The sequence below is a fragment of the Eulemur rufifrons genome, chromosome 18, assembly GCF_041146395.1.
Source record: "Eulemur rufifrons isolate Redbay chromosome 18, OSU_ERuf_1, whole genome shotgun sequence".
In the NCBI taxonomy this organism is placed as follows: domain Eukaryota; kingdom Metazoa; phylum Chordata; class Mammalia; order Primates; family Lemuridae; genus Eulemur; species Eulemur rufifrons.
This window is the reverse complement of record NC_091000.1, coordinates 47,278,932-47,303,182: the sequence shown is the minus strand read 5'-3', so window position 1 is coordinate 47,303,182 and position 24,251 is coordinate 47,278,932. Positions and strand designations below refer to the sequence as shown.

Below are 24,251 nucleotides of genomic sequence, written 5' to 3'. Positions count from 1 at the left end.
GGGTTTTTTTGTTTGTTTTAGTTTTTTTTTCTTTTTTTTTTTTTTAGACAAGTTCTCACTGTGCCCAGGCTCTGGAGCACAGTGGTGTGATCATAGCTCACTGCATTCTCTAACTCCTAGGGTCAGGCAGTCCTCCTGCCTCAGCTTCCTGAGTAGCTAGGACTACACACATGCACCACCATACCCAGCTAATTTGTGTGTGTGTGTGTGTGTGTGTGTGTGTGTGTAGAGACAGGATCTTGCTCTGTTGCCCAGGCTGGCAGATTGATATTCTTGAGTGTGTAAGGAAACTTAAATCTCTTAATAAATCAGGAAAGGCCCATGCAGAGGTTGCCTGGTCTGCACTGATCCAGTCCTCTTGCTCATTAGGTAGGGCATCCTTTTCTGGAGATATGCAGCCAATATACTTCTCCCAGTTAACTTTTCAGTTCTCATTACAAAAAGAATTATTTATTCAGGGGCAGTGAGTAGTTCTAATTATATGGGCATGGAAACTCTATGTCTCCCAAAACATTCCATATTCTGAACTACAATAGTCTGGTAGCCTTCTGGTGAAGCTCTTGCTGATGTGTGAGCATGCTTTCATCTCCCTGTACAGAAATTGAGTTTTGCTATAGTAATGGCACATAAAAATGAATACTCAGTGACACCAGATCAATTTGGCTTATGCTAATGGGTAGATGGTGATGTCATTTACTAGGACAAGGTTCACTAGGAAGTAGAATTGATGATGATGATGAGTCTGGGATATGTATTTTGAATTTCCTGGAGATCTACAATTATTTCTAAAGATAGATGAATATGCATGTATAGAACTCAGGAGATAAATCTGGGATGCACATAAAGATTTGAGAGTCATTAGCACATAAAGGGTATTTAAAACTAAGGGAGTGGACTACAAGTTCCTCTGGCTTCAATTTGTCTCTTGTAATCTTTGCCTAGTTTCCAATATCAGACTTCATGTCATTTGCTTGCACATATCACAAGCCATGAGTCTCTGGTAATGGTCATTCTCTGCTAGATCCTCATACTTTCCAATTCCTAATTCACTTTATTCTTCAGATCTGATGTTACCTCCCACAGATTTTACTCTTCTTGTGTGCTCTCCTAATTCCCTGTGCTTACTTCCATAGTTATTCTTGCTATGTTGTGTTTTAATTATTTGTTTTTGTGTTTCTCCCAATTATATTGTGTTTCTTTAAGACAGGCACTGTCTTAATGCTGTATCTTTAATGCATGGCACCTAAGTGTTAAATAACTATTTTTTAAAAGAATACAAACATTAGAATTTTACGAAAGAGGACAAAGAAATGGTTTTTGTGCCTGAATTTCCTGAGATGGAAAAACTGGTAAGTGGCATAGATGTTCAAGTTCTTTTCAAGGCCCAGACTAAAAGGACCTTGATATGCCCATATGGAGATATGGATGACATGAAGATCTTTGACCTCCTCTATTCTCAAAATGGCTTTTGGCTTTTCAGAAAAGACCATATTTTTTTCCAACTGTTGATGTCTACCCATTAGTGCTCTTGGAATCATCTTAATAGCAGCAAGAACCATCATTATTGTCACCATCATAAGCTCGTACTACTTAGTATGCTTGGTCAGATACTTACCTGGCAGTATACTAACCAACTATTTAACTCATTTACAGTATACTAAGCAACATTTACTAATCGTAACAATGTTTGTGGGATAGATTTGGAACATGAGAAAACCCAGGTACAAAAAGGTTAACTACAAAGATCATACAGAATTGAACAAGAAAGTATCAGAACACAATTTATACAATAAAGGTAACTATTATTTTGTAAAATTTTATTTCAGTAACACACTAACACATATGTGATAACTGGGTCACTGCATAACATGTATATATACTTGAAAAACCCTTACTTTGAAGGCTCCTAAGGCCAGTTTTTTTTTTTTTATTCCAAATTCCTGTAAGTGCAGAAATTTAAAATAAGTGTATAACCAATGTATACATTCATAAACATAACCACTGAATGCCTCTTTTACTAGAGGTTGGAAAATAGGGCTAAGGGCTCCGCCCTCAGTTTAGTCTACTGAGACAAACTATTATATAAAGGAATGTACTGTCAAGTAGAATTATACCTTACTACTTCTAGTAAGCATATTAACAAAAAATATCCTATAAAACTAAGCTTAAAAATGTGTAACCCTAACATTCTGGGAGGCCAAGGCGGGAGGATCGGTTCAGGTCAGGAATTTGAGACCAGCCTGACCAAGAGCGAGACCCCAGTTTCTACTAAACATAGAAAAAATTAGCTGGGCTTGGTGGCAGGCATCTGTAGTCCCAGCTACTCCGCCTGTAGTCCCAGCTACTGGGGCGGGCAGAGGAGGGCCCTGAGGAAGGGGGTTCCTTTGAGCCCAGGAGTTTGAGGTTGCTGTGAGTTAGGCCTAAGCCATGACACTCTAGCCCCCGCGACAGTGAGACAGTGAGACTGTCTCAAAAAAAAAAAAAAAGTGAAATAATTGCTATATCCCAAAGGGTTCCCCTGAGCCATAAATGGAAACCACTACACTAGTGTGTCCTACCAACACAATGCTACCATTTTATAGTAAAATCTTATCACTTAAGCCACCTACAGCTGATTTGCAGATGACATAATTTTCATTTCGACATTTCACACAAATTGAACGTTCTTGGGAACTCAATATAAATGACGTAGAAATCGCAATGCATTTGGGAAAGCTATGTGTCAGTTAAGCTTCAACGTGTTAGTATAAGGCTCCCTGCAGACATCTACAAAAGGGAACAGAGAAACGTTTATCTTAGCAACATAAAAATGGAAATTAAGGCTGGGATTTAAGATTAAACTCAAGACTGTCAGTGTAGTAAAGAGATTAAGCAGTTAGTAACGCAGCAGGCCGTGTCACCTTTTTATGACTATAGAAGTGGCTCTGAAAAGAGCCTTTGTTTTTCGGCGATTCCATATTTGGTCTTTACTTGGCCTTATGGTGGCTCTCAGTTTTCTTTGGCAGCAGCACGGCCTGGATGTTGGGCAGAACGCCGCCCTGAGCGATGGTGACTTTGCCCAGCAGCTTGTTGAGCTCCTCATCGTTGCGGATGGCCAGCTGCAGGTGGCGAGGAATGATACGAGTCTTCTTGTTGTCCCGAGCCGCGTTGCCCGCCAGCTCCAGAATTTCGGCGGTCAGATACTCCAACACCGCCGCCAGGTACACCGGCGCGCCGGCTCCGACCCGTTCGGCATAGTTGCCTTTGCGGAGCAGGCGGTGCACACGGCCTACAGGAAACTGAAGGCCCGCCCGAGAAGAGCGAGTTTTCGCCTTGGCGCGAGCTTTGCCTCCTTGTTTGCCACGGCCAGACATGTTAGAAAATCTGTGGTCGTTGCCAGCAAAGACTGAAAAGCAAGTGGAAAAACGGAAATTTTATAGCCTCTGCTGGGCGCGAAAAGGGAGCTGTGTGATTGGCTGACATTTGATTTTTCATTTAGACCAATGGAGCGTGATTATGTTGGATACGTGTTTTGATTGGGCAAAACCGCCAATCACCAGAGACCTTTACTACTCCCAATTTACATAACCCCCTTTAAATAAGGTAAACAAATCAAGCCTGTGGCTTGTGTCTTCCTTCACTTTCTTGTTTTTCGTCACTATGCCTGAACTGACCAAATCAGCCCCTGCCCCTAGAAAGTGATCAAAAAAAGCCACCAATAAAGCACAGAAGGATGGCAAGAAGCGCAAGCGCAGCCGCAAGGAGAGCTACTCCGTGTACGTGTACAAGGTGCTCAAGCAGGTCCACTCCGACACCGGCATCTCGTCCAAGGCAATGGGCATCATGAATTCCTTTGTCAACGACATCTTTGAGCGCTTCGCGGGCGAGGCCTCTCGCCTGGCGCAGTACAAGTGCTCCACCATCACCTCCAGGGAGATCCAGACGGCTGTGCGCCTGCTGCTGCCCGGAGAGCTGGCCAAGCACGCCGTGTCCGAGGGCACCAAGGCTGTCACCAAGTATACCAGCTCCAAGTGAGCTCCTCGCTGCAGAGGTAGGGTCCTTCCTGTCCCACACCCCGCGAAGACTCTTTTCAGAGCCGTCCACGTTTTCTAAAAAGAGCCAATTCACTTTTAGTTCTCCATTTGTCAGAAGTACAAATGGCCATTTTATAGTATTTGAATGTATAGTTACAATTGGTTTTTGGTAAAACATTTTGTGCCTTCTAGGTACCCTTTGGGAGTCCCTTCATGTATATTTTGGCATTTTTAAGCTGCAGTTGCCCTATTGGTATCACAAATTTCGTGTGGTTCCAGAAGGACTAATAATGCAAATAACGTCCTGTTCTCTGCTTTAGCTGAGACAGTATTTGAAAATGCCATGGTGTACTGCAAGTATTTAGAGCGTCCCAATAGTTCTTGGAGTTCTCTTTCAAGTTATCTATGGAGAGACATACGCTCACTATTATTGACTTTAATTCGAGCAAGCATTTAGAGCTGGATCCAGAAATTGTAAATCTTAGCTGACAAAGGAGAGCCAGTGTGAGCCCCAAGCTTCATCAGGCCCACAACCCCCTGCATCTCTTTGAACCTAAAACCTCACAATATGCTAGTAAGATAACCTTTAAGGTTATAGTGCTGACTTAAGATTAAGTTGGTGATTAATAGTCATATGGCAGCATAGTTTAGATTAGCTTTCCTTTTCTAAGTTCTCATCTTGTCTCTCCATGCGATTTACCCGTACCCTGGTCTCCACCACTTACCCTCATCCGTAAAATTGTAAGAATTGTTAAAAGGATTAAGTGGCTTTTAGTCATGCTCTAATAAATAGCATGTTTTAAGAAGTAAATCGGAGTACTTTATTTGTATCAGGGTAAGAATGAAGACTTGGAAAACTTCAAACTTCTTTTCCTTCACCTCTTCAGCTCTCTATGAAATAACAGTAAAGCAGTGTGTGCCTTTTCTTTTCCCTGCTGACAGGAAAACCTGGTGTTCTGATGATAAGGGAAGTTAAAATTAAAGGTATGTCTGATTTGGGGACTGTGATGGACCACTACCTGGAGGAACACAGGGAACAACTAATATTATATTTTTGCTCAAGAGTAGGGAATTAGTAGTGTGGGTTACAAAGGAAGGACAAGTGTCACCACTACACTTTTTCTTAAGGGAAACCATGAAATTTGCTTATTCAATCCATCCACTCTTCACCCATTCATATTAATATTTATTCTGCAAACTGATCTTGAGTGCCTAATATGTGCTATGAAAAATTCCTGTAATGGAAAAATCAACAGCATTTTGAAAGGAAGGAAACAGTTAAGCAAATAAGGACTCCAAAAAGAAACTAGGAAAGGAGCAAAATGAAGCCTGCCTTACCGGGAAGTTGAAAGTTTTCCAAGTTTTCAGCTCTTGTTGTAAGAACCTATGCAGTGGGAGAGGGAAGGTGCTCTAGGCAGAGGAGTCTGAGCACCCAGTAAAGAGGAGTTTTTAGAGTTGCTGGAGGCTGAAATGACTGGAGATAAATGTGGCAAGTTAACTCAGAAAGGGCTTTAAGATCCTGAGGGGCTCCGTATGCCTTCTCTACCAGGGGAAGGTGGATTCTAGGCAGAATTTTAAAATCTTATAAAATGTGTGATCCGGATTCATTATTCTGGTTGTTCAATTAACAGTAGATTGGAAGGAAGTGAGTTCTAAGGTTGAGAGGTTGGAAATGCCAGCCAGCAAGTGAGGGCCCAAACTAAGGCAGGGGCAGCAGTCAGAAATAGAAGTAGGAGGTGGAGAAAGGGGAATTTGAGGAATTAAGGAGGCAGAAAGGGCAGAGCTTGCTGCAGACTGACTTACAGGGGAAGGAGAGAGAGAGGGCAAACCTGGAGTGATGTCTAGGTTTCAACTAATGCAACTAAGAGTTCAAAAAAGGAGTTTCAGAAGGGGGGTTTGGTAGGAAAGGAGATTTGCCCAGTTCATCCAGTCAACAAATATTTATTGCTTATTTACTATGAGCCAGGCACTGTTTGAAGTCCTGTCAATATGGCAGTAAGTAAAATATTAAATTGAATCACATGAAATTGCCAATATTTGAATGTTTTTGACCTACAGAAATGGTGATTTCATGTGTTCCAATCTATGAATAAAATCCCTGACCTCATACTGAGAACCATATGTTAATGGAAAAAAAAAATTAAAGAAGATGGGGTTCTAGCCTGAGGCCTCGTGGCTCAGAGGCGTTCACTTTCCAACTGCCCTACATATCTCCTGGTTGGTAGAGCAATTTATGTAGCAGACTATTATTTCCTAGTGATAATGAAATAACTTAACATTTATTGAGGGCATATTACATAATAGACTATATTAAAATTCTTTTACTTATGTTAACTCATTTAATTATCTCAATGGTCTTATGAGGTAGGCTGTATTATTATTCCCACCTTACAGATGAGGAAATAGAGAGTCAGCAAATTGCATGAGTAAATAAACTAAATGGCAGCTTGAAGTGGAAAAAAGAAGCTCAGACAGCCCAGACAGGGGACAATTAGGAAGCAAAATGAGAGTGGATCATACCCTAGAGCCTCACTTTCAGAAGTTTCTCAAACATGAAATCCTAAACTCACCTGCCCCTTGAATAGAAGGATAATACTGTATGCAGAATGCCAACGTGAAGAACAAACTAATGAGAAAAGAAATCTTTCATAGAGGAAGGATGAAGATGTTAAGAAATGCATGGGCTCCCTCAATGATGAACAAGGGCTTTCTGGAATGAGAGGCTCAATTAGTGGAAGAGCAGGGCCAACAAGGGCAGGGTTCTTGAGCACACTCAGGTGATGCTGTCAATTCCCAAGGCTCGGGGGGAGTTGTGCTTGGCTCACAGTAGGATAGTCATAGGACTCAGATAGGATTATGTGATACTAGACTATCCAAATAATATTATTAAACTTGTTTATTCAGTTGTTTCCTCTTAAAATGTCCTTTGGATTTTTATCATTAGAAGTAAATGAACTAACTCTTGAAAGTTGGTTGGAACCAACTCTATGTGTTCTTTTTAGCTCAATAATAAACTAGAGTGTATGATTTCTATTACTCTTGGAGATGATGTTTATACTAATATATACTTGCATTAATCGCATTGTTTCTATGCCTCAATACAAACTCCATCCCAGCTGTTTAACGTGTCACTGTCAAAGTGCACGTGATTTTCTTGAGTTTCTCCAAGGGAGGAAGGGAGGAGAGGAGAGAGAATTTACCTGGGAAGAGATCCCAATGTAACAATTTAGAAAATTTGCACAATGGCTCAATTTTAATATGTAGCTATTTTTATTATTAATAATGCATAGCACTTGAAAATTTTAAGCACTGTTCTAGGGCTTTATATTTAATAAATTATTTAATTTTCCAACTATCTTATTAAACCTATCTTTCCACGCAAACACTGAGGGTCAAAGCATTTCAGTAACTTGCCTAAGCACATACATTGAGGAAGCGTCTCTGCCAGGATGTCTGGGTCTAGAGTCTGTGTTTGTAACCAGTATACCATACTTCCCAAATAAGTCTGTGTACATCATTATTCTTTGACAAGAAAATATCTTCACAACATGTTGCTGAGTGGGATAGTATATAAGGAGCATGAATGGTATATAAAATTATGTATTCACAGAGAAATACTTATTAAAATGTAAAAAAATGGTTGCTGTGTTATGAAATTTTATAGTAAAACCCCTTTTATCTGACTTTGACTTTCCCAAATTATTGCCTTAATCAATGCTTCTCATTTCCTTTGTGAAATATATTGAGTGTTGCCATGGGAACTGAAAGTCCCTGCAAGTAGCCTTGTGTAAATTCATTTACTTTTGTTAAACCGTATGTTAACCTTCAGTGCTATGTTAATTCTCAAAAAAACTTCACTACTTTTGTTACTATAACTGTATAAAATGAAATATGTAGATGAAAGGAAAATGAGTTGGAAAAAATAATTGCTATTACTATGAATGCCCAGTTAATGTTCTGTAGACATGCTGTAGTTGAATTCTTAGAAATATTCTAATTAGGTATAAGTTGATTTTTAAAATTGTGAGAAAACTCAGATAAGGATTCAAAGGCAATCAGATTGCTTTCCCAGTGCCTCTAAATTCTCATGCTTCTTTAAAGAAGTTCAATCTGAAAAGTGTTTTATAACACTTTTTAAAAAGTGTGTGGTTGATCGTAGGAAGTTCCAATTTAGGACTCCATTCAATAAATTATCATTAAAAAACAGGCAAAGGAATATAAACATTCATGGATTAAGTAAGAATAAAAGGTTTAAAGTATGAAGCATTTTAAAATAATTCCCAACTTTTACTTTTGATTAATTGAATATTGAAACTGTAGGGACCAATGGAAAACTTTCTTTTTGCCCTCTGAACGTTTGCTGAAAAAATCAACTCACACAATGCAGATTAATAGCAGAAAAGATATACAAATTTATTAACATGAATAGGGGAGAATCACAATGGTTACCTCTCCAGCCCCCCACACAATGAGGTACAGATGGTTATATACCCTTCTTAGGGGAAAGGGAGTCAGAGAAGTATGGATAATTTTAGGGGGTAGTAGATGATTTTTAGAATAATTCAATGGGCTTGAAGAACATACAATGGCCCAGTCTCTTGGGTCCACAGAGCAGACAATGGTTTATGACAAGTCTGTCCCAGTTTGTTGAAACTTTAGTCTTCTTTCCTGTGATATGGATTCAGTTAATGAAAACCCAGGGAAGATAATGTTGTTGAGACCACAAGGGGGTTTTGGTCTTGGTCTAGTTACTTGTCGCACAAAGATCCCCTGAGACAACAAGGATTGTCAATGAAGAAAGCAATTTTTTAATATGACAGACATCTTGTTGGGAGAATGGGAGAAGCTACCCCAAATCCATCTCTCTCAGTAATGGAGCTTATGGGCTTCTTAAGAAGGGGCTATTGGGGCTGGCCCAGGACATGGTGAGTGCTGGCACTGGGACGTTTGCCCTGGGGCCTTCAAAACTTAACTTCTCTGTCTTGCAGAAAGTCTGTCATTTCTGGGAAACAACTCAAAAGGTCAAGTAGTTAACTAAGGGAGAGGATTATAAAAAACATATAGGGGTCTTTGAAATTTGTTTATGGAGCTGCTTACAAGACCAGAGATAATTGTTTTCTTCTTTGTTGGGTCTAAACTTTAGGCAGATAAATGAACTTCAGAGAACAAATTCATCCTGTGCTTTTACAGATACAGAGAAATGAGAGACAGGAGTGGGGGGAAGGTCAGAGAGACCTTGAGTCTTATTTAGTTCAGCATGTCAAAGTGCCTTATTTTGGGCTATCAGTTTCTGAGCCCCAACAATAAAATCTCATTAGATGAAGCATCTATTGTTGGATACATGAGTGTGTATTTTCTAATATGTCAGAACAAATGAAAGGTCCAAAGTTTTTAAAAAAAATACTTTCAAGAAATCTTGGTAAAATTTTTAAAAAATTTTTAAATAGAACACAAGGGAATAGTTAGGTCTACCCATTCTTTTTAATATATGTACAGTCATTTTAGAAGAAGTGAAATTCATAGTTTGATCACAGAATACTTACCAAAGCATTATTTAACATTTCTCTCTTGAATGGCTTTACCCATACTTTAATTCTGCTTTCCTCATACACTTGGAAAACTATACCCTGTATCTACTCCCCCACTGATCCAGCCAATCAGTTATGCCAAATCCCTAGCCCCTTGCCCACCAAAATTCTCTTAAAAACCCCAACCCAGAACTCTTTGGAGAGACAGATTTGAAGAGTTATTCCTGTCTCCTCATTTGGCTGCTTTCTCTGTTGCAACCCTTGTTGTCTCAGTGTATTGGTCTGATAACTGTGCAGTGGGTAAGAGAACCTGGTGGTCCTATAACATATATATTTGCCTTCCCACATCTGCTACTCCTAGAGACTCAGGGCCTTTTCCACTGTTGTTGAGCCTAAGAATACTGAATTATAGAAATGCCCCCTGTATTTCTGGAGACAAGATTTGATTTCAGAAGTCAAATAAGGCTTTGCCTTAAGGAAAAGATAAATGTGTTAGTTCAAGAGCTGCCTCGTCTCAGGAGGGCGTCTTGCTGGTCAGTAGAAGCTGCATCTCAAGGAGACAGCTGTAAACTGGGCCTTTGGTTCTCACCTGTTTTGAAAGACAAGGCAGGCCTCCCTTAGGACCAAAGGTTGCCGGTGCTGCTGACAGGTGGACCCCCGGAGATGAGAGCTAATCAGATAGATATGCTATTGCCCAAGCCGGGCCCAGATGGAACCATGTGGTTAAAGTAATTAACACAAAGCACAGCCCATGTTGACTTCTGGGATCATCTCTGTCTCCAAGAACACAATCACCAGAGCCAAGATGTCTCTGTTTGTTGCTAAAGTAATAGCCTTATCATAAAACTTAGAAGTTTGCCCCAAGACGATTTTATAACCCATTGTTCCCCTAGTTAGAGTTAGTTAAAGGATCTGTAGTAGCCTTTTAGGAGACTTTGACCCTAAAGCAAACTGCCTGTTAGTATGCAAATCCCGTTGCCCTTGGCAACGGGGAAGCCTGTATGTACCCTATATAATACCTGTGTGGAGTTTCAGTCGGGGAAATATTTGATGCGGGTAAAATATTTCCATCCGGATACCCTCCTTTATCTATTTTCATAAACTTTTACTTTATAAACTATATCTTTGGCTCTGTGTATTATTATTGCCATTACTTATACTTTTATTTCTGTTTCCTACTATATTTTTCATCCTTTGCGATGACCCCTGCCTGAGAGACCTGATCGGAAGAAAAAACCTCTTTGCAGGGAGCCTAGCTAACTCCCTGCAAACTGGCGTAGTCAACTTAGAGATCTGATCAGAGCAAAGAGAAAAGGACCTCTTTGCGGGGAGCGTAGCTAACTCCCCGCAAACTGGCGTAGTCGGCAGGACACTCCGATAGGGTCTTGAAGGCAAAAGGCTTTGCTCGAGCGAAGAGTTCCCGAATTGCATCGCAAGGGACCTGGAGTGGATTGAAAGTCGCGCGCGTGTCTTACCTAGTGAGAGGTAAGTGAACATCTCCAGGGCAAAGTAAATTATTATTCTGTCCGGATTAAAATAATGAGGAAGACTATCTTTTCTGAGTATGTGGAATTGTTGAGAGCTTATTAAAGAGTACTAGAGTAATTGTCAAAAAGAAAAATCTCGAGAAATTGTTACATTTAATTTCCAAGCACTGTGATTGGTTCCCACCTCCGGGTGAGTTCAAGCTACAGCAAAAGTAGTTGGCGCTGAAAACATTATGAAAAGCGCTCCAAAAATAAATAAATAAATTAAATTCCTCTATGTATTTAAAAGCTCTGCTCTTTAATTTCTCAAGCTCTACAGCTGTTTCATTCTAACTCAGAATTCTCTTTTAGCGAGACGGAGGATATCCGTCCTAAAATAAGCTTAGTAAAAGATCTGGAGCCTGTTTTTAGCAGAAAAGAGAAGGTCAATTGGGACCTTCCGTCTGCATTGGGCCAGGATAAGACAAAGCCAATAAAAGTAGGTACCGACCCTCTTCTCGGGTCTATAGAAAACATAGAAAAGAGAAAAAGAAAGAATTCTAAAGGAGAACTTTCACTTTAAGAGCTCTCTGCGCGGCTCAAGTCAGCCGCTTTAAGCTTGGGAACCGCTACTTTCTAATGCAAATGATTCCCAGAAGCATGATCCACCCTTGAGAGAGGCTGTTAAAAAAAAAAAAAAAACTTTTAAAGAACAAACTAAGATCTTAGAAAAGATGATCAGGTTATTGCTCAAATTCAACAGTGCTGTGTTAGAACATAAGAGAAGATAGCTTCTCCTAAACAGTCTGTGTTTTCTTGTGTAAGATGTTAAAGAAAATGTTAATAAAACTTATGTAGATTTTATTACTGGATTACAAGATGTGCAAAAAACGGTTAGTCCGCCTGACTTAAAAAATTTAATATTACATATATTGGCTTTTAATAATACTAATTCAAAATGTTAGCGGCTTTTACATCCGCTGCTCAAAAAAAAAAAAAAAAAAAAAAAAAAAAGGGGTTTTGCCGAAAAGTTAAATCAGAGGCTTTTAAAATACAAATGTTGGCTGAGGATAGCAGTGGGAAAGGCATTCCCAAAAAGCAAAAAACTGTCGTAAAATGTCTTGATTACGTCCGTAAAGGACATTTTGGGAAAAAAAAAAAATTATAAACAACTTTCCGGAGCTTTTATCACTGACCGGAGCTCTCTTACCTTAAAAGGGATTTCAGTACATTTGGGTATAGTTGATTCAGATTACTCAGAAAAAATTTCAGTTATGATGAGTTCCAATTTTGATTATCTTATTCAGGCTAGAGACCGTATTGCACAACTTCTATTGTTACCTTATATACAGATGTTCTAAGGCAAGGAGGTTTTGGGAGCACTGGAACTAAAGTGTATTGGCAAGCTTTAATTAATGACCAGAGACCTCAATTAGAGATTAAGTTAAATGGCAAATCTTTTGTTGGACTTGTAGATACTGGGGCTGATGTTACAATTATTTCTAAAGGTTTTTGGCCAAAGGCTTGGCCTTTACAACAAGTTCCTACTGTTCTTACTGGAATAGGAACGATGACTGACATATTTCAAAGTCGACAAATTTTGAATTGTTCAGGTCCTGATGGACAGACAGCCACTTTAAAACCTTACGTGGCTAACATCACTATTAATTTGTGGGGAAGAGATTTGTTACAGCAATGGGGAGCATACATCAATATACCTAATATATCTGCTCCTGCTAAACAGATTATGTTAAATATGAATTATAACCCTTGTTTTGGTTTGGGTAAAAGGAGCCAAGGGGCTAAGACTTTGGAGGCACCAAAGGCACATACTTCTCGACATGGTTTAGGCTATCCAAATTTTGGGTAGCGGCCACTGCTACTGTAAAGCACCATTATGCTCTGGCTTTAAATTGGACATCACAAAAGCCTATATGGACAGAGCAGTGGCCGCTAAACCAAGAAAAATTGGGTGCTCTTCAAATATTAGTAGAAGAACAATTACAAGCAGGACATATAGAGGAGTCCACCAGTCCATGGAATTCTCCTGTATTTGTTATTAAAAAGAAATCTGGCAAATGGCGGATGTTAACTGATTTAAGAAAAATCAATGCGATTATACAACCAATGGGAACCCTGCAGCCAGGACTTCCCTCTCCAGCTATGATCCCTAAAGATTGGCATATTATAATAGTAGATTTAAAAGATTGCTTTTTTACAATTCCTTTACAAATATCTGATAGAGAGAAGTTTGCCTTTACCATACCTGCATTAAACAATCAACAGCCAACTAAGCGATACCAATGGAAAGTCTTACCTCAGGGCATGCTTAATAGCCCAACCCTGTGCCAACATTTTGTTAATCAGCCTCTAGATATATTAAGAAACTGTTTTCCTCATAGTTATATTATTCATTATATGGATGATATTTTATTTGCATGTTCATCAAAACAAAAATTGGAACAACTGTACCAGCAGGCCAGACAAATTTTGCCTCAATTCGGTTTAATAATTGCTGAAGATAAAGTTCAACAAGATTACCCGTTTACTTATTTGGGGTCTCTCATTGATAGAAACAAAATAATTCCTCAAAAGGTTCAATTACGTATTGACAAACTGCAGACTTTGAATGATTTTCAAAAGTTGTTAGGAGACATAAATTGGCTTAGACCTATGTTAGGGATTCCTACTTATGCTTTAAGTAATTTATTTGATATATTAAAGGGTGACTCTGATCTTAATAGTCCTCGCCAACTAACTCAGGCAGCTCAGGAGGAATTGGCATGGATTCAATCTCATATTCACAAAGCTCAACTTTCTAGGGTAAATCTTAAAAAAGGAGTAGATTTAATTGTTTATCCATCAGAACATTCTCCCTCTGCTACTTTAATTCAAGAAGAGGGTATAATTGAATGGATTTTTCTCCCACATAAACAACAAAAGCGTCTCTTGACATATTTGGACAAAATCGGTCAAATTATATTTAAAGGCCGTCAAAGATTAAAACATCTAAGTGGCCTGGATCCTGAAAAAATTATTGTTCCTCTTACTAATTCCCAAATTCAAATGGCTTATCAGCAAAACCTAGATTGGCAATCAGGTATATCTGATTTTATAGGAATAATTGATAATCACTATCCAAAAAATAAGTTGCTCCAATTTTTAAAATTGACTCAATGGATATTACCTAAGATAGTAAAATCCAGGCCTATACCTCATGCTCCTACCTTTTTTACCGATGGCAGTAGCAATGGTCAGGCTGGTTATTCTGGTCCCTTAACTAAGGTATGGACCACCCCTTACACTTCAGCACAAAAAGTAGAATTGCAGGCTGTTACTCAGCTCTTACTAGATATTACTTCACCCTTAAATATTGTTTCTGATTCACAATATGTTGTACAAACAGTTCTAGCCTTAGAAACAGTTACTATTGCAGAAACTGATGAAATTTCCAAACTATTTCAGCAACTTCAATCGATTATAAGGAATCGCCAGTTTCCACTTTTTATTACCCATATCAGATCTCACACTAACCTTCCAGGCCCATTAGTGGCTGGCAATGAAAAAATAGATCAATTGCTTGTTGGTTCTGTTCAAGAAGCAGCAAAATTTCATCAACTGACTCATATTAATACTAAAGGTTTAATTAAAAAATTTCACATAACCAATAATCAAGCCAAACATATTGTTTCTCATTGTCCCACTTGTCAATTAATTAATCAGCCTAAATTTTCTGCAGGAGTTAATCCTCGAGGTCTCTCACCAAATGAATTATGGCAAATGGATGTTACTCATATTCCTGAATTTGGCAAGTTAAGTGTTGTACATGTGACTGTAGATACTTATTCCGGTCTTATTATGGCTACTCCATCCTCTGGAGAAACTGTTAGACATGTACTTTCACATTTACACTCCTGTTTTGTATACATAGGAGTCCCAGCCACCATTAAAACTGATAATGGCCCTGCTTACACTAGTCATTCTTTTACAGCTTTTTATATTAAATGAGACATCAAGCACATTACTGGCATTCCTTATAATCCTCAAGGACAAGGTATTATAGAACGTACACATCAAACTTTAAAAAACATGTTATTAAAACAAAAAGGGGGAGGTAGACAGTCTCCCAAAGACAGAATAAATCAAGCCTTATTTACCTAAAATTTTTTGAATATTCATAAGGAAGATAAATTAACAGCAATAGAAAAGCATTGGAATGGGAGTCCACAATCAGACTCTTTCCCTCACCAGCCTATCTGGTGGAAAGGTGATGTAGAAAATAAATGGAAAAAAGGATGGGCAAAGGTGTGGGGGAGAGTTTTTGCTTGTGTTTTGACAGATGACAGACCAACAGTCTGGATTCCAAGCAGAAGAATCAAACCCAGAGTGGAAACTTGAGGGGAAAAAGCAGAAGACACGTCAGGCACAGACCATGATGTGGGGACAGCTGAAGAGAACATACAAAGAAGCAGACAGGATATTGAACCGGACATCTGTACCTAAAACGTCTGTAAATCTTTTTCTTGCCATGATCTGCGTGGTGAGCATAGTGGTAAGAGTGTCTGGCAACCAGACACATCACTATTGGGCATTCTAAAATTGCACCCACAGATATACCCCTTTGTAAGAAAGTAATAATTTCTGACCCTAAAACTTGGGTACAATGGGACAACTGTAGAGCTCACACGGGGCGCATTCTTGCTGGGTCCACATCTTATGGTGTTGTCCTAGACTGGAGTCCCTATGGACATCCTGCCTCCTCTCACAATCTTAAAAAGCTTCATTGGAATAAAACTGCCACCTCGATGTCTGTAAAAGACACTGACCTTAAAAGTCATATTACATGGCTCAATGATGGTAGGAGCTCTCCAGCTCCTCATATTTTAGATGGCCCTATTCATGATCAATTGGGGAAAATATCAGCTGCTTTGCACCCTTTGCAGGCATGGATTAGCACACACACACTGGATACAAACAATAGCCGAGAATGGACTTTTAATTTAAATTCTACTCATTATATTCAAGTTTGTGTTAGACTGCCTTACTTATTTATGATTGGACATGCTGTTTATAAAGAACCTTCTTTCCTAGTGACCTGTGACAACTGTTCTTATTATACCTGTATTAACAATTCTATAAAGTTCAACCCTTATAAAGAAACACTTTATATTCTCAAAGCCAGAACAGGACTGTGGTTACCTGTTAAAATGAATAGAGTCTGGCAAGAAACACCAGCAATGTTCCTTTTGGATAAACTACTTAACCACATTCTTAGACGTACAAAAAGATTTATTGGTCTCTTAATAGCAGCTATTTTGGGAATCATTGCTGTCACTGCTTCTGCGGCCACCGCAGGTGTGGCTCTACATCAGACCGTTCAGACCACTGAATTTGTTCAAGATTGGCACCATGATTCAAATCAATTATGGTCTACCCAAAATCAAATTGACTCTAAATTAGCTACTCAAGTGGCTGACTTACAACAAGCAGTCACCTTGTTGGGAGACCAGGTTATAAGTCTACAAAAGCAACTTAGACTTCGTTGTGATTGGAATATCACTCAATTTTGTGTTACACCTCACATATATAATCAAACTCGGTTTCCTTGGGAAAACATCAAAAAACATCTACTTAATCAAGGAAATCTGACTGAAGAGATTGGAAACTTACAACAAGAAATATTAAGTACCTTCAGTCACAAACTTAAATTGCTTTCTGAAGCTGACATTATTAATGACATCTCTTCTGGTTTGGAGTCAGCTGATCCACTTTATCATCTTAAGATCTATGGGAGTTCCACTATTGTAACTTTTGGCATTATTTTAATCCTTTGCTTGTGTTTATTTATAGTCTGGAGAAAACTCCGAAGCAGACAAGAATCCAGAGACCAACGCCTCGCTGTGATGGCTGTCCAACTCCATCAACTTTCTTCAAAAAATAAAAAAGGGGGAGATGTTGAGCCTAAGAATACTGAATTATAGAAATGCCCCCTGTATTTCTGGAGACAAGATTTGATTTCAGAAGTCAAATAAGGCTTTGCCTTAAGGAAAAGATAAATGTGTTAGTTCAAGAGCTGCCTCGTCTCAGGAGGGCGTCTTGCTGGTCAGTAGAAGCTGCATCTCAAGGAGACAGCTGTAAACTGGGCCTTTGGTTCTCACCTGTTTTGAAAGACAAGGCAGGCCTCCCTTAGGACCAAAGGTTGCCGGTGCTGCTGACAGGTGGACCCCCGGAGATGAGAGCTAATCAGATAGATATGCTATTGCCCAAGCCGGGCCCAGATGGAACCATGTGGTTAAAGTAATTAACACAAAGCACAGCCCATGTTGACTTCTGGGATCATCTCTGTCTCCAAGAACACAATCACCAGAGCCAAGATGTCTCTGTTTGTTGCTAAAGTAATAGCCTTATCATAAAACTTAGAAGTTTGCCCCAAGACGATTTTATAACCCATTGTTCCCCTAGTTAGAGTTAGTTAAAGGATCTGTAGTAGCCTTTTAGGAGACTTTGACCCTAAAGCAAACTGCCTGTTAGTATGCAAATCCCGTTGCCCTTGGCAACGGGGAAGCCTGTATGTACCCTATATAATACCTGTGTGGAGTTTCAGTCGGGGAAATATTTGATGCGGGTAAAATATTTCCATCCGGATACCCTCCTTTATCTATTTTCATAAACTTTTACTTTATAAACTATATCTTTGGCTCTGTGTATTATTATTGCCATTACTTATACTTTTATTTCTGTTTCCTACTATATTTTTCATCCTTTGCGATGACCCCTGCCTGAGAGACCTGATCGGAAGAAAAAACCTCTTTGCAGGGAGCCTAGCTAACTCCCTGCAAACTGGCGTAGTCAACTTAGAGATCTGATCAGAGCAAAGAGAAAAGGACCTCTTTGCGGGGAGCGTAGCTAACTCCCCGCACACTGTCTTTTCATTTCTCTAAAAATTTATTGTTCTTTATTGAGGATGCTCTATAAACTGAAGTTCTAAGTCACATCTTTGAGTTACTCATTTTTGGATACTCCCACATGAGACATGCGATATACACATGTTAATAAACTTGTTTGTTTTTCTCTTGTTAATCTGTCTTTTGTTACAGGGGCCCCAGCTGAGAACTCAGAAAGGTAGAAGGAAAATAATGGAAGCATGGAAATAAAGGAAAAATCTTGAGTCCCTTCAAGGGAAAATGCGGGCATCTTCGCTAGCCTTGCGAAGTAAGTGGACAACCTGACGAGCAAGAAGATGGTAATAACAATAGTCCTCCAACCAAGCCAGCTATGAGGTGTTTTAGTTCCCCATGGAAATTAAAAGATAACATCTTAACATATGTTCTTGAGTTGTTTTTCAGAAACCTCCACCAGCTAGAAAATGTAGATAAGAAGAAACTGAGGAATTGAACTCTAGTCTCCTTTCTTCGTTCCAAGTTTCTACCTGAGGGGCCTGGAGAGAGTCACACCCACCTCAGCACCGCAACATCTTTTTCAGCTAATAGAGAATCTCTGAATCCACCTATGGCCAGCAAGGTCATTATCCCTTCAAGATATCCTGACTTTTTAGGCCAGACCCTCAACGTGTTTTACAGTTTTGCCTGCAATTTCTGCTTTCCTGAAATGTACCCTGGCCTTTAAAAACCCTTGTTTGTAAGCCATCTGAGAGTGCGGGTCTTAAGCATTAGCTGCCTGTACTCCCTGCTTGGTGCCATGCAATAAAGGCTTTTTTTTCCTACTGGAAACCTCTGTGTCAGTGTCTGGCCTTACTGTGTGCTGCCAGGTGTGTGGACCCCTTTGGTACAGTAACACTAAGCTAGTCTAACCATTTTGCTCAATTATCTCCGTTGATTCTTAAAGTATCCAGTGGAGTGAATACTATTGTCTTCACTATCGTTATAAAGATGAGGAAATGAAGACATAAACAACAAAAGTGACCATACTGAAGCTACAACTTAAATTCGGGCTTGTCTGATTGTAAAGACTAAGCTCTTAGTTACTCTCCAAAGTAAGAGTCTACACAAAAACACTGAAAGACAAAAGAAATAACATTTTAAATTATATCAGGATTTATAATAATTTCTTTAGAGTTAAAAGGTTTCATAGTATTTTCCTATGCATGCAAAAATATTAAATATACAAAAAGATTATCTTAATAGATATAAACTTAATAGGGTAATCTTTGGACTATGATTTATAGCTATTTTTCAGTTTGCCTAATCTAAATTTTCTAAATTTTTAACCATGTACATGAATTGCTTTGTAGTTATTCTGACATCAACTGGTATATTACAATTCAATTCTGGCACTAAGCATCTGAAGTTAGCCAGACCTCACCAGTTAAAGGACACACTTCCCAACAAGACTGCCCCCAGTTCAGACACCAACTGCAAGTGGTGTTCCCAAGCCACTAGCACTTCTGAGCAACTGGCTCCGAATTCAAGGGTTTCCACTACTATCTCAGATTTGATAGTTTGCTAGAATGACTCACAGAATACAGGCAAATGCTACACTTATGATTATAATTTTATCATAAAGGATGCATTCGGGACCAGTCAAATGAAGAGACATATAGGGCAAAGCCTGGAAGGATCCTGAAAGCAGAACAGACCTCTTCCTGTGGAGTCAGGGGTCACCTCCCTAGCACATCTATGCATTCGCCAACCAGTATCTTGGTGCCAAGTTTTTATGGGGCATTCATTATGGAGGAGTGATTGACTGAATCACTGGCCATGTGACTGAACTCAATCTACAGACTCCCTGAAGGTTGTTCTCACTCAGAGCCCCTGACTCCTTAATCACACGGTTGGTCTTCCTGGTGATCAGCTCCCATCCTGAGTCATCTCATTTCTTATCAAAAATTCAAGTGTAAAACAAGGGTCTCATGAATAACAAAGACTTTTTTTTGAGACAGTGTCTCACTATGTTTCCCAGGCTGGTTTTGAACTCTGGGCTTAAGGGATCCTTCCACCTCAGCCTACAGCTGGGACTATAGGTGCACTCAACATTCTTACTACTGGAGGAATTCCAAGGATTTAGTGTCTCCCTTTCAAGAACCATAGACAAAGGCCAAATTCTTTATTATACAACAGTAGTAGAAAATGTATTATATATATAAAATACATCTTACATATGATAGATGTGTTATATTATATATATATAAAAAAATTTTGAGAACCCAAAAACTTCCTGTGCGCTGAAAAACAATATTTGGATTCATGGAGAGATTCACCAAGTTTTATCAATAACTAACACAGAATAAGAATGACAAAGATGACTGATTTAATATTGGTATTAAGTTTTCCAAGGACATGGAGAGAGAGAAATTAATTATGAATGTGGAAAAGTAAGTTGAGAAAAAAGAATTCTGAATAAGATTGTGGAGTAAAGGGAAAACTTCCCTTCTGTCTGTTGTCAAAACCACAAGGGGAGGTTAGATCTAGGTGGAGTTGCTTGTTGCACAAAATCCAATTATCAAGACAATGAGGATTACCAAGGAAGAACGGAATGCTGTAGATGTCTTGTCAGGAAAGGAGAGAAGCTGCCTCAAATTCACCTCTCTGACTAAAGGATATCACAGGCTTTTAAAGTAGGGGCCACATGCCTGGAGCAGGCAGTAATGCATTGGGGGAAGGTTGTCAGGGATGGTGAATCTTGGGGTCAGGAAGTCTGCCCTGGGGCCTTCAGAATCTCAACTCCTTTGTCTTGTCTTTGTCCTTCCTCAGTCAGGGGAAATTCCAGAGACAGCCCCTTCTTGCACTTTGTAGGGAGAAAGAGAGTAGGTTAGAAAGTCCTTGTTTCTGAGACAGTTTCTAAGGCCCTCCAATTTCCTATTAATTCAAAAGAGCTCAGCATGCTAAAGCCCCATACTTTGTGGTATTGTTCTCTGAGCTCCAAGAAGACATTTGATAAATATATCGCCACCCACATGTTTCTTTCATCTCTTCTGAAAATAATTTTACATAGAGACTTGGTGGGGGCCATAGTTTTCCTTCTACATTTCTAAGTTCTTTTCTGGGGCTATCATAACAAAGACAGATTAATAAGAGAAAAACAAGCAAATTTATTTAGTGTAAGTTGTATGACATAGGAGACTTCATAAGAAAATGAAGACCCAAAGAAATGGTTAAATCTCAGCATTTTTATGCTAGGTAGGTTTGATGAACCACGGAATGTCCTGGAAAATTGTGAGAGGGCAAAAGGTTTGAAGTAAGAACAGTAAAGTGAGGGAAACTTAACAAGGCTCATTCAGTCAGATACCTCTGGGCATACTTATCTTCAGAGATAAGGATGCTTTCTCTTTCTCTGGGGATGGGGAAGGTACCTCTCACATTAGCATCTCATGATCTGCTTTATGGACAATGTAGGAGAAAGTCATAGATTCCTTCCTGCTCTTTCCCAAATTACTTTAGCTCAAAATATTCAATATGCCAAAGCCCCATATTTTGGGGTAGTGAAACCACCTTTTCCACAAATCAATAACGGGGTGCAAGGTGAGAACTGTGGTACTGGCCTAGCTAAAAATAATGCACAGGCCTAGCTAAAAATAATGATAATAATTAGTAACTGTCCCCCTGTTTGCTTCTCTATAATTGCCACTCTGGAGCCACTCAGCTGGTGGTTATAAATAAAGATTCTTAACTTCTCCCCAGAGCTGGTGTCCATAAAGATTCTTAGCTTTCTCCATAGATAACATCACCTTTTTGAAACCTAAAGGTAGTTTTTAAGGTATCTTCCAGGCTCCGCATTCTAGTGGACTGGTTGACGAACCCAGACCAGCGGCACCACACCAAGAAACCAACTCAACTGGAATTGTGACCCCAGGGACTTAAACAACACAAGAAGATGATTTCTACACACCTATAATTTTGCCCGAATTAACAAACCTAATTGCCTAATCCCTTGCCTGCCAAACTATCCTTAAAAACCCTGTCTCCCAAATTGTCAGAGAGGCAGATTTGAGAAATTTCTTCCATCTCCCCACATAGCACTGTGTGGAATAAAACTCTTTCTCTGCCTTGTAAGCCCTGCTGTCTCAGCATATTGGCTTCCTCTTGGGCATATGAACGTGGTTGGGCAGCAACAGTAGCATGTCCTGAACCTCATCAAGACAGTATTGTGGGGATCAAAGGCCCCTGGTCTCCCAATGTTTGCCAAACTGTAGGGAGCAAAGGCTCCTGTCCCCATAAAAGTTCTCTGAAAAATTGCTGACATGGGGCTGACATTAATAGAAGTAAAATGATACAAATTTATTTAACGTGGATACATGGGAATCCTCAGGATGAAGATTCTACTCCCCAATGGGGTTTAAAAGCTTATATGCCTTTCTGGTAAAATGGGTTATGGGAGGGCAGAAAAGAGGAATTCTGTTTAGTGGCAATAAAGGATCGCTAGGGAGAATGAATGGATGGGGAACAGAGACTAAATGGTAAATAGTCTTCTGTGGAATTTTGAGTCTGAAAGAAATTATCTTAAAGAGTGTGTTCAGGTGTTGTTACATTCCTGGTCTTACAGGGAGGAGAAGAAAAGAATAATTGTTTTTCTAGGTGAGTCTGGATCTTAGGAAGATAAAGAAACTTTAATTTTTTGGGAGTGCCCATGATAGTGGTGGGGGATAGTCAGGAAGAATTTGAAGCTTCTTCCATCAGTCCAGCATATTATAATGCCGTATTTTGGGGTAAGATATTTCTAATTTCCTTCAGTATGTAGAGCTAAAGAATCCAGTCTTTTAAAGATGTTAATCTTTCTGCCCCAGTTAATTAATAAATTCAATGCCATTATGGTCAAAATCTCAGAAGGATTTTATTTTTTTCTTTAAATTTAAAATAAGTTACAATGTTGAAAACACTTTTCCATGGGAATAGAAATGTTAGGTAATTAGTGAGGGATTCTTGGCCTCCTAGGGACAAAAGTGGGTGTTTTGCCTTGGTGCAATTGTCCCACCTGGGAAGAAGGACAAGGGTGGGCCGCAGATCCCCATCTTGGTCCTGACCCACCCTAATCCTCTCTCCAGCGACTGCCATACCTCAGGGAGGAGGGAATACCCAACAAATCTGCCAATCAGAACTTAGCATGCCACCTCCAAAAGAATGCAGAGTACTGTCTAACCCACGGGCCAAACATCATTAGGTACCATAGAGTCTGGAAATTGACCTAGAACAACCCACTTGCATAGTCTAAGACTTAGGTCATGCAACTCCCAATTGTTCAACCAAAGTGGTTCCATGGTGACCTCTGAATCACGAGGGATGTCCCAATGTGGGCACTATAAAACAAGATGCAGACCATAACCAGGCCCCTTTTTGGCCCCTTCCTTTTGCTCTCCCTTTGCTGTGACAAGGGGTCCGGTCATCATCTGTGGTGTACATATCTCATCCTGTAAACCTGTATCTTGCTCTTTCTCTATAATCTTATCTCTCCTCAATAAACCTCATTCTTGTGCTTGCCTTACTTTGGTACATGTTGTCATTCTTTGACCATAAGCACACCAAAAACTGACATTTCAGACTGAAACCTTACAGAAAGGACAATAATTTTCCCTAGTACAGGAAAGAAGTTAATTATATTAAATATGATACTATTGGGGCTCAGAAAAACACCACCAAAAAATGAAGGCCTCAGAAGCAAAAGTTATTCTCTGACCTTCTGCTGCCTCTCATTCCCATTCTTCCCTTAAGCTGGCCATAAAAACTAGAATCCCTCTTCCACAAGGGAGGTCATAAAAACCAGAACCTCTTTTCCCCAAAGTCAGCCATAAAACCTAAAGGTTTTACTCTGACTTTCTATCCACCTTTCTTTGTAAAAACAGGCCATAAAGAAATTATCTGACTTACCTTTTTTGACTGTAGCTCATAAGATCCCCATTCCAGAGAGGAATCTGATTCATAACCATGCAACAGAGGAGATGGCCTGGAAAAAAATAGGCAAAAATGTTTTCTGTCTCTTTAAAACATCCCCCACTCCATTTGGAGAACTAGGACCTGCATCCCTGCTCAGGCCAGCGGTTGTGAGGGGCAGGGGAATGTCTTCTGTTCTTTATGCTACAGGAGAAGGCTCAGCAGAACAGTGAGGGTGGGGAGGTCCTTCAGGGATATGGGAAGACCAGAATCACCAACTGTATTTGAACAGCAATTCCCTGAAGCCGAATGCCCTACCTTTAAAAACTCTGTATTTCTGCTTATTATTAGGACAATGGCATTTTAATCAGTAGTCTATCCTCATTTGCTGGCAAATTAATAAATCTCTCTTTCCTTCTCAAA

The 24,251-nt window shown here is 39.5% G+C and overlaps 1 protein-coding gene and 1 pseudogene across 1 annotated transcript; one reads left to right on the top strand and one right to left on the bottom strand.

The window, feature by feature from the left end:
- Positions 1 to 2,915: 2,915 nt before the first annotated feature.
- On the bottom strand, positions 2,916 to 3,354 carry LOC138399088 (histone H2A type 1-H). The gene has a single exon (XM_069493578.1). It carries the CDS (start codon positions 3,351 to 3,353, stop codon positions 2,967 to 2,969), a length of 387 nt encoding a protein of 128 aa, XP_069349679.1. The 5' UTR covers position 3,354; the 3' UTR covers positions 2,916 to 2,966.
- A 285-nt stretch (positions 3,355 to 3,639) lies between these two features.
- Positions 3,640 to 4,991, top strand: LOC138399092 (histone H2B type 1-M-like; annotated as a pseudogene).
- Positions 4,992 to 24,251: the final 19,260 nt, after the last annotated feature.